The 13,760-nt window shown below is 39.0% G+C and overlaps 1 protein-coding gene and 1 pseudogene across 1 annotated transcript in view; both read right to left on the bottom strand.

The window, feature by feature from the left end:
• Positions 1-1,128: 1,128 nt before the first annotated feature.
• LOC122091320 lies at positions 1,129-13,034 on the bottom strand (annotated as a pseudogene).
• Positions 12,818-13,760, bottom strand: part of LOC122091324 (amidase 1-like) — a 6,111-nt gene continuing 5,168 nt past the window's right edge. Inside the window, exons 8-9 of the mRNA XM_042661191.1 lie at positions 13,303-13,437; positions 12,818-13,189 (exon numbers count right to left, since the gene is read on the bottom strand). Of these exons, the coding sequence (XP_042517125.1) occupies positions 13,037-13,189; positions 13,303-13,437 (288 nt within the window). The 3' untranslated portion in view covers positions 12,818-13,036. The remainder of the gene's footprint in view (positions 13,190-13,302; positions 13,438-13,760) is intronic.

The following is a 13,760-nucleotide window of genomic DNA, read 5'->3' as shown; positions in this document are numbered from 1 at the left end:
CATTCTTTTAATTGCTTTTTCTTACTCTCAAAAGTTATTTAATACTGGGTGAAAAAAAAGATTTTCAAAAAATTGAAATTTTTAATGCAGTTTTATGTGAACTGACTTGATTTACCTTCATTGAAGGAAAAAAAAAAAAAAATGTATTATACTAAAGGGTGCAAAAAAAGTCAAAAAAAAAAAAAAGTGTTATTCTAAAAGGGCAAAAAAATTTATGTAAGATTGTAACCAATCAGATTTTTTCCCCTAAAATACTAAATAATTGTATATACAAAAATAAATAATACACATGATGCCTTAGGGTCGTGGGTTTAACCCAAGGGGGTAGCGCAGTTGGTGAGCAATGAACTTGGTACGAGCCATAAACTCATACGTCTTGAGTTCGACTCCCACTAGCCACACCTTGGGCCACTCACATGGGGGTGTTTAGTGCTCTTCACTGCTTTCAGTGAAAGTTGAATGGTTCTTATTCAACCCCTGTATGATCCGATCCATGCGGTTGTAGGGTCAGTATGGGCTCGCGAGACTAATCAGGCCAAAGGCCTTGATACCCATCATTAGCAAAAAAAAATAGGGTCGTGGGTTGCCTAGGCACTGTAACAACTACAACTATGATAAAAGCTCTTCTATATGAAATTCGAGAAGAAGAGAGTATTGCGGCAGTACAACTAATTACATTTTGCTAGAACCCCTCGAAGGCTATAAATAGAAATTTGACTAGTCTTTGAAGGCATCCAAGGTCCAAGAGTTTCCCAATGTGTAACCCATTTGTGGGTTGTCCAGATGATTAGGGTGAATTGGGGATTGTGTGGATAGGCGCACAGTCTAAGGTTCGATTCCCCATCTGTGCATCTATGATTTAAGAGGAGACCGTGGCGGTAAGTTGCTGTGCTAGTCTCCCCAAGGATTAGTCAAGATGCACGTAAACTGGCCTAGACACCTTGGTTAACAAAAAAAAAGAGTTTCCCAATGTAGGATTATTTCCAACACTCCCCTCATGTGTTCCCCCTCTTTTGGGTTGCAGTACATATGGCATTTATGGCCCCTCTTTTGGGTGGACGTATGCAGATTATCATTAATGGTTGGCCTGGTGGATCTTATACAATGAAATTTCAGAAGAAGAGAGCATTGTAGCAGCAAAACCAATTACATTGCTAGAACCCTTAAATGGTTTATATAAAATTTACAAAGAAAACATAAAGAGAAACCCGGCCTGAAATAGAAACCTTAGTCTAACACAATACTTCATAAACTAAATCCATACATATTGATACAACAATGATCGTCCCTCATTACTGCATTTCTTCTCACAGAAGGACTTGCAGCTTACCTCGAATTGTACAAAGAGACAACTTCAGAAACTCATTCTTTGAGCAATATCAATCTGTTCTTTCAAAGAACCGTCAAGGTTCTCAACAAGATTCAACAATAAACCATCTGCACCATGCTTGGCCAACAGAGACACTGCCACTGGAAGGTTATCATACATTCCCAAAGGTATATTCACCTGCAATTTAGAAGTAATACATGAAATACTACATCTGTTACAAACATGCTCCAATAACTAGCATGATATACATTCATCTTGTGCTGTTAAATGGCTGGGCTAGGAAATACTACCTGGCAAAACCCAGAAACTCCAGCAATAGACAGCAAGCACGCTGCTCTAGCACGATAAGTTTCAAGAGTATCATTGTCTGTTTGCAACTTCAATGGAGGCCCAGGAACTGTAGGAATAGCAAGTACACCAAATTCCTACAAAATCATTCGGAAGGCATAAATAAGGCATAATTGGACAGAAGTGAGATCACCAGCATCAATTTTACAGCAGCAGGTAGAATCCAGTTTAAACAAAATTCCCCAAAAATTTCATGCGCGATCCAGTGATTTAAGCTGCAGAATTATATCTCAACTCAAGTAATACACAGCGCTCCAAAGTCCAAACCAGTAAGTTGGTTTGTATACTTCCATTGGCCTGAGTTTGAAAGGTTTCATAGCTTTGGACAAAATTTTATTTATTTTTGGTTGGTGGGGGTGTTTGAGCTCATCACTTGGAGAAATATGTTGCCTCAAAAGAATTTTACTTTTGTTTGAGAAATTTTCCCTCATTTGCCTTTTGTTAGAGAATCAAAAGAAAGTTTTAGTTTAAAGATTGAATAAACGGTGAAGACAGATATGACCTATTTATTTAATGAAATAACATATAGACCCAAGTAAAATTTATTGATTAAACAAAACAAAAACAAGTGATGAGTTATTCAGAATCATTAGAAAAAATTCTAAATGAGTTCCCACTTCCCAAGGAAATGAGTGTGGGCATTAATGGGTCTCTGTGGCAAGAGAGAGAGAAAGAGAGAGAGAGAGTACCTCAAGCAGGTCACTAAGAGCAGCACGGAGTTCATTCCTGACCATATGAAAGATGTCAATGTTTTCACTTGTTGCCATAAGGGATTCCTGTACCCGTTCTGAGACGAACGAACTAAAATCAAGTTTAACTGAACTGATCCATTCTTCATGGTTAATTTTGAACTCATACCTGCCCTTCAAAAAAATGATAATTGGATTATAGAGAAATCATTATGTATTCCCTTTTTTTTTTTTTTTTTCTGTGGCAGAGGGTGGAGGGGAAGAAAACTCTTTTACATTGCAAGAGATCACAATCAGTATTGCAGTTCTGTTCAGGATACAAACCTCTGAAGCAACCTCATGGCTCTTGTAATGGCAATTAATGATGGTATATTATACTCTTGTTGATCATTGCCTTCACTCATAAAATGCTTCAAACTTGGAACTTTATCCTTAATATAATCACCAAGATTTGTATGCCTAATAATTTGACCTAAAATAGAGAGAGGATGAAAGCGATACATCATTCAATGAAAATCCCATTGAGATGAATGCAGGCAGAACCATTGTAAAGGACTACATACCACATGATCAAGAACTTACCTCCAAAATTATTTTCAATAGATTTAAGAAGAACCTGGGTCACACGATCGCTGGGAATGCTCAGAAGTTGGCAACAGTCATCTGCAAATATAATGTGACTTGGTTGTACATGTTCCACACTAGGCAATTGCAGTAGCACACGCCTTACTTGATTCAAGATCACAGGATTTCTTGCAAACCATCCTGGATGACAAATGTGTCAACAAATAGAGTTGCAGGAAAAAGGTCCCAAGAGAAATAGTAAACTACTAAACCACAACACACCCTTTCTGCTACAAGCAGACTTCTATCCATGTTCAACATCAAACCGAAAGCATGGTACGATAAGAGCAATCAAAACTTTTAGCATTGATCCTGGAAATTTGTCATGGACTGGTGAAAACAGGATTTGAAAAATTGAGCAAAATCAATGGGGAACCTCATGCCTCATGTTTTGTGAATGGAAGGCTTGCTTGAGTCGATAAGAATTTAAGCTCAGAACAGGTGGGTACCTCATGCCTCATGGCCTCAAGTTACATAACAATTATTGTTAAATAACATGAGGATTAGATAAACCTTACCCATGATTCAAGACATAGTGAAGGCTTTTATTAAAAATAAAAAATATCGAATAATCATACTAACAACTTACCAACTGTATCAAAGCACTGTGCCATAGGAATAACACCACTAGTAGGAACAATTGCATGTGAAGGCCGAAACCCATAAATTCCACAGAATGCTGCTGGGGCTCTTACACTTCCTCCAGTGTCGGTACCTGCGAGGAAAATGACAACAGCCAACAGAAGCGTGTGCATGAGTCCCTCCACTACACCTAATGGTGACAATTTCGCAAAAATTAAAGACATCATATATCAGAGGGAGTGAAAGTCTCACACCTAAGGAGAAATCTACAAGCTTTGCTGCCACTGCTACAGAAGATCCACTTGAAGATCCTCCAGGTACCCGATCTGGGGCACATGGATTAACGGGTGTTCCATAGTGTGTGTTTTCTCCAAATAGACTGCCATCAAGTGTTTAGGAATGTCATAAAAATTTATAAAATATTTGACATAAAAATTCAAAACAGCTCTAAGTGAATAATAGTTTTGGGATTCTCCACCATATTAGTTGTTTCTGACACATGAACTGGGGGGTCGGAAAATTGATACCTTTTCCATAACTAGACAAAGGGTGGAAGTGGAACCATATGAACCCAATATTCATCTAAGGAGGAGTAAAAAATCAAATGGAAACATCAAATTCCTTTTTCCTAAGAATCTAAAACCAACCTGTAGGCCATTTCATCCATGACAGATTTGCCAACAGATGTGGCACCAGCATTCAAGATAGCTGAAACAGCAGGAGCTGTTGATACGGCAGGCAAGTGGGTCTTAGCCCAATCTGGATTACCATTTCCAGTCATGTATCCTTCAATATCAAATCTGTTTCCACAAACCCAAAGTTTCAGAAGCAGTTCACAAATTCCAAATGAACAGACAAAGAAGGAGAAAAGTGACAGAAAAAGTACTTCAAATGGAGAGCAAAAAGGAAAGTAAGTCAAAAAGAAGAAGAAACAGGGAGAGAAGAGTGACATGTCTTTAATGGCGAAAGTGAGGCCATCCAGTGGGAGTTTTTAAGTAGAAGCAGTCTGTGAACGAAGTAGTACGAGTTTCTCCATGAAAACTCCGAAATCTGACTCTACCGCCGCCATCTCTATTACACAATTCTACTCTCTCTCTCTTTCTCTCTCTTCAGAATTCAGAGTAGGGGTAGAGAGATTTTTTGCTGTCAAGAGTGAAGATGAATGGGACTTCAAGGAGTACAGAGTTGAGATATTTTCTTGGAGCCTCTCTTCATGGGGTCACTGGTTCTCTTTTTATAACTGATTTCCAGAGTGAAGGCACAAGAGCATTGGAAGAAGCACGCCCAAGTACAACTACCAACTACCAATTGGATATGGGATCATGCCACTGTGGAAAATTGAAATAAAAAGACCATTTTCGCCTCATGCTCGCATGACCGATGAGAGGATGGAAACTTGATCCTTCCTGTGTACAGTCCATTTATGATGTGTAGTCCTCACTGCTTTTCCTAGAGTCATTCTATGCATAACTCTGGCTCTTTTAATCTGAATCAAATCACCCTAGGTGCTGGAGCATTCACAAGTCAATGTCACTTTAAACAATTTTCTCACAACTTATCATGTATCGGAGTAGCCCCAGATAGACAAAAATTTTGATCTTCTTTATTCATAAATAGACAATTGCAAAGGTTGTTCACTATTCTAAATGAACGTGGAGGATCCTCGGCATGAGGAACCCCACAAAATAAAAATTATTTTTCCCACTTAGTGATTAGCCTATAAAGCCTGTGAGATTAGTATGCTTGTATGATCTGCCCCCTCCCCATATGTTAGAGTTGTATTAACAGAAGCCATTTTGAGGATGAGGATGTCATTCTTCGAATATATAAGAGCACCAAAGGAAAGACAAGATATTAAAAGGGCTCATAAAAGCTTCTCCAAACATTTTATCCAACTCTTGCTTCTGTCAACCTAGTCACCATTTCCTTCACTACTTGGCATTATATGCTAACCTCATGACTCATGTGTCATGAGTCTTGATTCATGATTCATGCATCTGAGATACTTTCTTCTCCTCATTTAGTCTAATCCAACTCAATGGAAAAAAAAAAATTTGGCTCCACTTGTTTGTATGCAGGTCCTTAATCAAGAATACCAGATATTAATAACATTTGTACACATCAACCATTTCTCAAATATAAAAGATAAAAAATTTAAGGGAAAAATAGCCATGTCCTGCTGAAGCAGGAAACAACCAGAGACAGGGCATGCAAAAAGGTGATGCTGTCCCTCATCCACTCCCAGGGTGCTGAAGATGCTGTCGCCATCTCATTGATCTCGTGCGTTGGTGTTTCCTGCATGAGCAGAACAGGGTTCTTTCGCCCAATATATATCAGAGATAATTGAAATTTACATTCCCTCCAGATTCATGTGCCATGCACCCCTTCATTCTTAACAGCAGGAAGAGGTATTAATCATCCTCAACCAAATCCTAAGTTTCAATAATCTCTTTTGCTAATGGAAGTGACAAAGGGTATAAAGTTCCTACTAAGAATGGAGAAAAGTACTGGTTAGCCACCAAATGCTGTAGAATGCCACATGATAAATACAGTTGTTTTATCTCCATTCCAACAAAGCACAATACTTTATGGTAGATTACATATCTTAATTATGAATTCCAACAATGGATATGATACACAAAGGCATGTTTATCAACCTGCAGGTGCTCGTTTTAAGTTATAAAATAGTTACTGGTTAAGTAATGGGAGTGTCTAAATGAGATTTCTATAGGTGTATTTAGAACTTGTAATTGATTGCCGGGTCTTATTCACAAAATTACTTCAAGCCAGGGAAAAAATACTTCAAGTTGGGGAAAAAAGGTTTTCAAAATATTTTGAAAGCTGTTTACCATATAATTAATTGGTTTAACACTTTTTATCAGCCAACCTGTGGCACCTTTTCTTTTCCATTTGTACAAAAGCTCTTTCCACGCAGTAGGAATGCTCAAACAGCACCACCGATGGACAGTTTTTGCTCTTCTTTTCAGTTCATCAATGACTTTGGTTAGAAGCTGGAAGAAAACTCAAGGTTAGCAGAATTAGACGGCTCCCAATTAGCAGCTGTGGTTGAATTTCAGCCCTGGGTTGCAAACCACAAAAGGTAGAAAACTACAGTAGCTAGTTTTCTTCCTCCACCAAAATAGAAAATTGAAATAGCACCTTCTTTCTCCTTCCATATGTTAGGTAACCAATCTATCTTAATACAGAAATGCATCTGTATTTTCCATAGACAATGTTGCTTTGTTTCGTCCTGTTCTTTCCAAACAACTAAGAATATGAACATAAAACAAATTGTTTAGTTGCATTGGCTGTTCTTGACATCATAGTTGTCAAGGGTTGCATAGGCGTCACCTAGGTGACCGCATTGGGATCCAGGCGCCTTGACAACTAGTGTCCCCTTGGTCTCCTAGCCAGGCGTTTTGATCGCCTTGTTGGTGTTGCCTCGCGCTCAGGACCCCTCCAACGCTGGTTTTCCTAGACCGTGACAACTATGCTTGACATCTTAAGTTAATTTTTTCTTTACTGCCACTTCCTCACCCTCTTCTTTATCTTCTTCACCACTGTCATTGGCTTCTGCCTCTCCAGAAACAGCTCCTCTCTCCCCTCCCACTTTGACCTTACTGGCGGCGGAATCCACTGATTACTGATGGGCTCCACTAGCCGTCTCGTCTGCCACTGCTATTGTATCAGCATCAGTACAGCCACAACTATCACCGGTGGTTCGCATCTGAAACAGTGCTCAAAGTTCCGGAAACATGTTGGTTTGCCTGGGTTCAAGTGCAAGTGTGTGACCATATGCTCTGGGTTTGCACCTTCGATTTCAAGGCACTGGGGAGGGAGGCCATCACTACGGCCAACCTGTCGTCAAGGCCTCGAGAAGATCTCTCTATTTCTGACATGAACATGGTGGAGAAAAGGAGCAGAGATGGTGAGGGCAATGAAATTACAAAAATTACCTCATCTATAAGAGGGTTGAATGATGTGGCCAAGGACAAAGAAAAGAGGTTACAAAAACCTGTTATAACCAGCTTGGTTGTAAACAGATTTACCCTACTGTAATTATAACTTAAGATCTAATAAAATTAACCACCTAAAGCATATAAACTAAAGGACTCATCAGTTGATGTTATGAAGCTCATATTAGTTGATCATTAGTTCACCCGTTAAATATCAATTATTGGGTCATAGATATTCGCTCCAATCAAACTTTTAGTAGCGTGGTAACTGGTAAGTAACAAACAGAAAACAGAAGCTCTTACTTCCTAGAACAAGAAAATGACTGATGAAACAACTACCTTAGTCAATGCCTGAAGTTCCCTTCTCAACCACATTTGCAGCAATTTGGTTAAAGATACCTATCGTTCTTCCAATACTTTTTAACACATTGAATTTCACATAGATGGCACCTTGTTGCAACACAAAAAAGATAAAGAAATACAGATAATGCACTTACTTACCAAAAAAAAAACAGAAAATAAATGGTAAGAGGGGGTAATTCAAACGATAAAGGCCCATAATTAAAGTGATTAAAAGAACCTCGCAAATAGGACACCTCACTAAGAACTGCATCTGAGGACATTGACTAGCAACCAATTTTGCCCCATGAGCTATACAAATGTAACAAAATTTATCTGCAAATTGAAGGGGCGAATGCATCAGAAAGGTGAACTAAGAAAAAATGAAAAATAACTGCTGCAAAAGAAAGATACACAGTGAACAAAGGAACTCAATTCCAATAAATAAGAATAGATAATAAAACTTTGAAATTTGTAAAAGCTGACTGACTCCTGCCTAGTTTTCCTAGAACTAGTCCACTGTTTCAATGCTAAATATAAAAAAACTAAAGGAACAGCAAGATGAGGAGGAACCTGAGTTACATTTCGACATTAGCTGCATTTACGGTCACTCAAGTTCATCTGCTCACAAATTATAACAAAGGGAATCAAAATATATTTGAGGATGAAAAGGCAAATATTAAGTTCTCTTTATAGAAAATTTAATATAAAGAAATGGGTCTGAGGAGACTAAACACATTTACAGTTTAAAGAATTCAAACATGAAGGTTAATCCAGACATTGCGAGCAACTAGTTAGGATCATAAGCATACAAGATATTAATGACAAAAGGGGAAAAACGACATAGAGAGAGAGAGAGACATACGGAAACAGCAGTCCAACTAAGATTCTTTCTGGACAGGTCCTAGGCATATGGGGATAGGGTTCGAAATTGAATCTCTTGAAGCCTTGGAGGGCCAAGAAACTTGAACTACCATTTAAGGGGAAAAGTCTAGCTGATGCTATTGGCACTTCAGTATAATTTTAGATATGAAAAGAGCACTCAACAAACATAGAAGTTCTCAAAATACAATACCTCTATGGTACAGTAGAAATGCAGAGTGGTCTACTACATTTGTAGTTCCTACAAGGAGTAATGCAACCTGGGTTCCCAAAACACTGCTTTTGGGTTGCCAAGGGTCCACAAAAATGATAAAAATCTCAAGTTAAAGGGGATAGTGGAAATTCCATAAATCAATGGAAGTTCTGGACCCCTTTTTGGGCAAGACAACAAAGGGTTTCTCAATTTAAGGGACTAAATGGTGAATAAAAATTGAAGAGGAGGGATTTCCGGAATTTAGAATGAAGAATGGGGATAAAGCAAAGAAATCTCAGAAACAAGGGGTTTCTTTTTTTTTTTTTTTTTTTTTTTTTTTGATTAATAAGGGTTGTCCAAGTGTAAATATGAAAACATTGTTAGAATAGTTGTTTGTAAGGGTATTTATGTAATGTTATGTAACTATGTCCTTTGTTGTTTGTATGCACAGCACTCGTTAGGATATATCTGTAATTTCCAGATTATCCATATGCTAACACTGTGTAGGACAGAATATACTATACAATCTTTCTCTCCCTTGGCTCCCCCCTCCATCCAACTTGAACTGGTTTCCCCATTTTACCAGTTCTGGTCCTTCCTCATCAGATTATGCATCCGATAGCTAAGTAACATGTCATCCTCAACCTCCCGATCAAACAAGCAAGCGGTAAAGTCAACTCAAATCAGATGGAATAACACATCCTAATGATCTTCCACAACAACAACTCAGCCTTATCCCAACTTAATGGGGTCACAACATGGATCCTTGCCTTCCAATCAGCTCTATTCGATCTCATACACTCATACTTGATACAAGGCCTAATCTATGCATGTCTTTCCTCATCACTTCCCCTAAGGTCATTTTAGGTCTGCCCCTAACTCTTTTAGATCCTTCAATCTGAATCACCCCTCTGTACTAGAGCATCTAAAGGCCTCCATTGAACATAGCCATGCCACCTCAAACAACTTTCTCTAGCTTTTCATGTATCGGAGCTACTCCCAAACCAACTCTAATGATCCTCTAAGTCTCTTAAATTTTAGGTGATGGTTACTTACTGCCAATCCTTGAATAGCAAGCAACAACAGCCGCAAAGAATTCAAATTAAAAATGAGATTACATTCTGCATCAAAGTGTGGTAGATGAGAGAGAACCAGGTTGAGTTTCAGTTCAGAACTCTTGATTCCAGCAGGGTTTTACTGGGATTTTGCAGGTAGATTTTCCCTTAATGAACAACCCACCAGATTTCAGAACGGAAGGGCTGAATCAATAGGATTTGATTCAAATCATGTGGGCTGTAAGTACCACCAGAAAAAGAACAGAGGAAAAGGGAAGAAACAAAAGAGAAAGAAGAAAGTGTGAAAGTATAAGAACCTCAAAACCAGTACTTGCGATGGGAGGGAAGAAGAAGAAGGAGGAGGAGAAGAGGAGAACATGATGGAGACGAAGAAGAGAAAGACCATGATAGGATTCAGAAATGTGTCTATCATGGTCTAGCTCCACCACTTATATTATATTCAAGAATCTACTCTTAGTAGGAAACCTACGAAGTGTCTAGTCTAATTACAATGAAAGTCAATAAATAAAGGCAACATTAAAAGGGAACCACAACCACAACTCAACATAACACAACAACAGGGACACTCCTCACAGTAACCTTTAACAGGAAGGAAAGCTAGGAGCTAACCAGAGAGGAAGGATTCAGAATTGCAGGAAATGAGATGAGAGAGAACCAACAGCCAACAACCAGCAGTCAGGCCAGGCTGGCACACAAAAAAAAAAAAAAACTCAATTTCATTCAAATCTAGCCTCCATTATTAGGTTACATGCATATACAAAGATAAAAGCTCATAATGACATTCCAATATAGAGATAGATCCCAACTAGGATACTACTAAAACAGTAATTCCAGCGGATCTTCTACCAACCCCTATTGGACCAAAATCCTAATGTAAGTTTGGTCCGCCTTCATCTGGGTTTCCAGATCGGGTCATGCCAGTCCAACCATACATATGCAATCGCATCAATTCTCTCCCTCTAAAAAGAACTCGACAAAGTCAAGTTCGGATGAGGACCAAGGATATCATCTGAGTCAACTCACTGGAGGAGAAACAACCCTACTGTCTACTTGAGCTTAATGGCTGAGAGTCTTTTGCAGGAAGAAGCTTCATCTTGCCTGAAGAAATATGTATTCTCATACCCACAATGATGTACCTTCTTGTCGAATAGCCACGGTCACCCAAGGAAGATGTAATAAATCTTCAGAGGTAAAACGCCAAACTGCACTATCCGGCTATACCTATCAATCTACCAAAGGAATATGTAATCAAACACCAACCATGAATTTGAGATTGTTGTTATTCACCCAAGCAACCTTTTAGGGGTAGGGATGTGTCTTTCTCTTTAACCCACAGTTGTCAAGGCGTCGCTTAGGTGTCCAGGCTCCTTGGTCGCCTAGGAAGGTGCCTTGGACGCCTTGGTCATCTTGTTGGTGTCACCTTTCATCTAGGACCTCTGCAACACCTTGATCTCCTAGACGCTGAGAAATCTATGCTTCAACTTAAGCTTGCTAACACCATCTTCAGAAACGACATTGGTACAACTGTTGCTGTCAATTGCCATAGTGCACAAACTGTCACTGCATTTCACCCAGGTCTAAAATATTGTCATGGCGTCCTCTTCAGAGATTTTATGTGTAACCAAAAGAGGACAAAGAATTTATCAGGCTCACACTTTGCCTCCGAATATACTATCTTGTTCTTCCATTGCTCTTTCAAAGCAGTGGCCGTGAGAGCGTCTTATCAGCAAAGGAAACCAGATGATAAGGACACTGAGCAGAAAAATTACTGTACTCCTTCCATGTAAAGCACTATATCTCGGCCCTTGACTTTGGAGAAGATCTGTTGAAGCATGCTCAAAAGGTGGAGTATAAGTGCGGTGTGTTAGTGAGCATGCCATAGAATGCTGATCTATGGCTTGCTAAATGACTTCTCCAGTTGAGAAGGAAGTTTGCTTTCTAGGAAGCTCCTCCTTGTATGGCTTCTTCAGGCTCTCCTCTACATGATACGATACAAGTATGATGTCATCCATCTTAGGCAGTCGACTATAAGCCAACCCAGCACTATTCTGAGGATGCGCATACTTCCGAAACTGCACCACTAAAACCTCTTCATCCCACTCAAAATTAGACATAGTGGCTAAGTAGTAAATCTTCACCACTAACTCCTCAATGGTCATATCATCTTGTTGCAACTGTGAGAACTGTGCTATAACTGCTTAGCCTATAAGCAAAGGGCCACAATGATGTATATCAGCACACAACACCCTCTGCACTTGCAGGCCCACACACATACCCACAGCTAGAAACCCGATTACATTGCTAGAGAAGAGAGTATTGCAGCCCGATTACATTGCTGAAAACCCTTAAAAGGGTTTAAATAGAAATTACAATCAAAACATACATAGAAACCAAGCCTGAAATACAAACCCAATCCAACACAATATAATCCTTCCTAATCTAAAATTCATACTTATTATTACAACAATGAATTGTCCCTTATTACCTTCCCCCAAGGGTGTGGCATTTAGTTAGAAGCTTATCACGAAAGGAGTGAAAAGGAGGAGGTAAACTCTTCATAAAGAGGCCCAACTCAAAAGCTTACACTATTAAGTGGATAGACCCAACTAGTACATGAAGGCATCCAAGGTCCCAATTTTCTCCAATGTGGGATTATTCCCAACACTCCACCTCAAGTGTTGCCCCTATTTTGGGAAGCAGTACACATGGCATGTGCGGCCCCTCTTTTGGTGGCCAAACATGGATTATTCTTAATGGTCAGCCTGGTGGCAATCATACCATGAAATTTGAGAAGCGAGTATAGCAACTGTAGAACCGATTACATTTCTAGAAACCCTTAAATGGTGTAATAAAAGTTACAATGGAAACAAATATAGAAACCCAGTATAACACAAGATTATTCTTCCTAGTCTCAAACCCATACATATCAATATGACAATGAATTGTCCCTTATTATTGTATTTTTACATCTTACAGATGAGCTTGAAGCTTACCTTGAATGGTACAAAGATACAACTTCAGAAACTCATTCCCTGAGCAATTTCAATCTGTTCCTTCAAAGAATCATGAAGATTCTCAACAAGATTCAACAAAAAACCATCCGCACCATGCTTGGCCACCAGAGACACCGACACCGGAAGGTTATCATACATTCCCAAAGGTATACTCACCTGCAGTTTAGAAGTAATACATCAAAAACTACATCTATTACAAACATGACCCAATAACTTGGATGATTTACAATCATCTAATGCTGTTAAATATCAGGAGTAGGAGAGAATACCTGGCAAAATCCAGCAACTCCAGCGACAGACAGCAAGCTGAATGCTCTAGCGCGATAATTTTCAAGTGTTGCAGCCTCTGTTTGCAATTTAAATGGAGGCCTAGGAAGTGTAGGAATAGCAAGGACACCGTATTCCTACAAAATCATTTGGTAAAAGCATCAAGAAATGAAGAAAGAAAGAATTGGACAGAAGTGAGATCATGAGCAGAAAATTCTTAGACATGACTGCTTGAACTTGTTTGAAAGAGTGTGAAAATTGTAATTTTACAGCAGCAGATAGTGTGAAGTTTAAGAAAATTTTCCTCAAGAATTCCATGTACAATTCAAGTGAATTAAGCTTCCGAATTATCTCTCAACTTCAGTAATCCACAGTGCACCAAACCAGTACCTTAGACTGGATACTTCTATTGGGCTGAGTTTTGAAGGTTGCACAGCTTCAGATTTTTTTTTTTTTTTGG

Source organism: Macadamia integrifolia, chromosome 10, assembly GCF_013358625.1.
Source record: "Macadamia integrifolia cultivar HAES 741 chromosome 10, SCU_Mint_v3, whole genome shotgun sequence".
In the NCBI taxonomy this organism is placed as follows: domain Eukaryota; kingdom Viridiplantae; phylum Streptophyta; class Magnoliopsida; order Proteales; family Proteaceae; genus Macadamia; species Macadamia integrifolia.
Note: the sequence above shows the minus strand (reverse complement) of the source record. Positions and strands in the feature narration are given on the sequence as shown.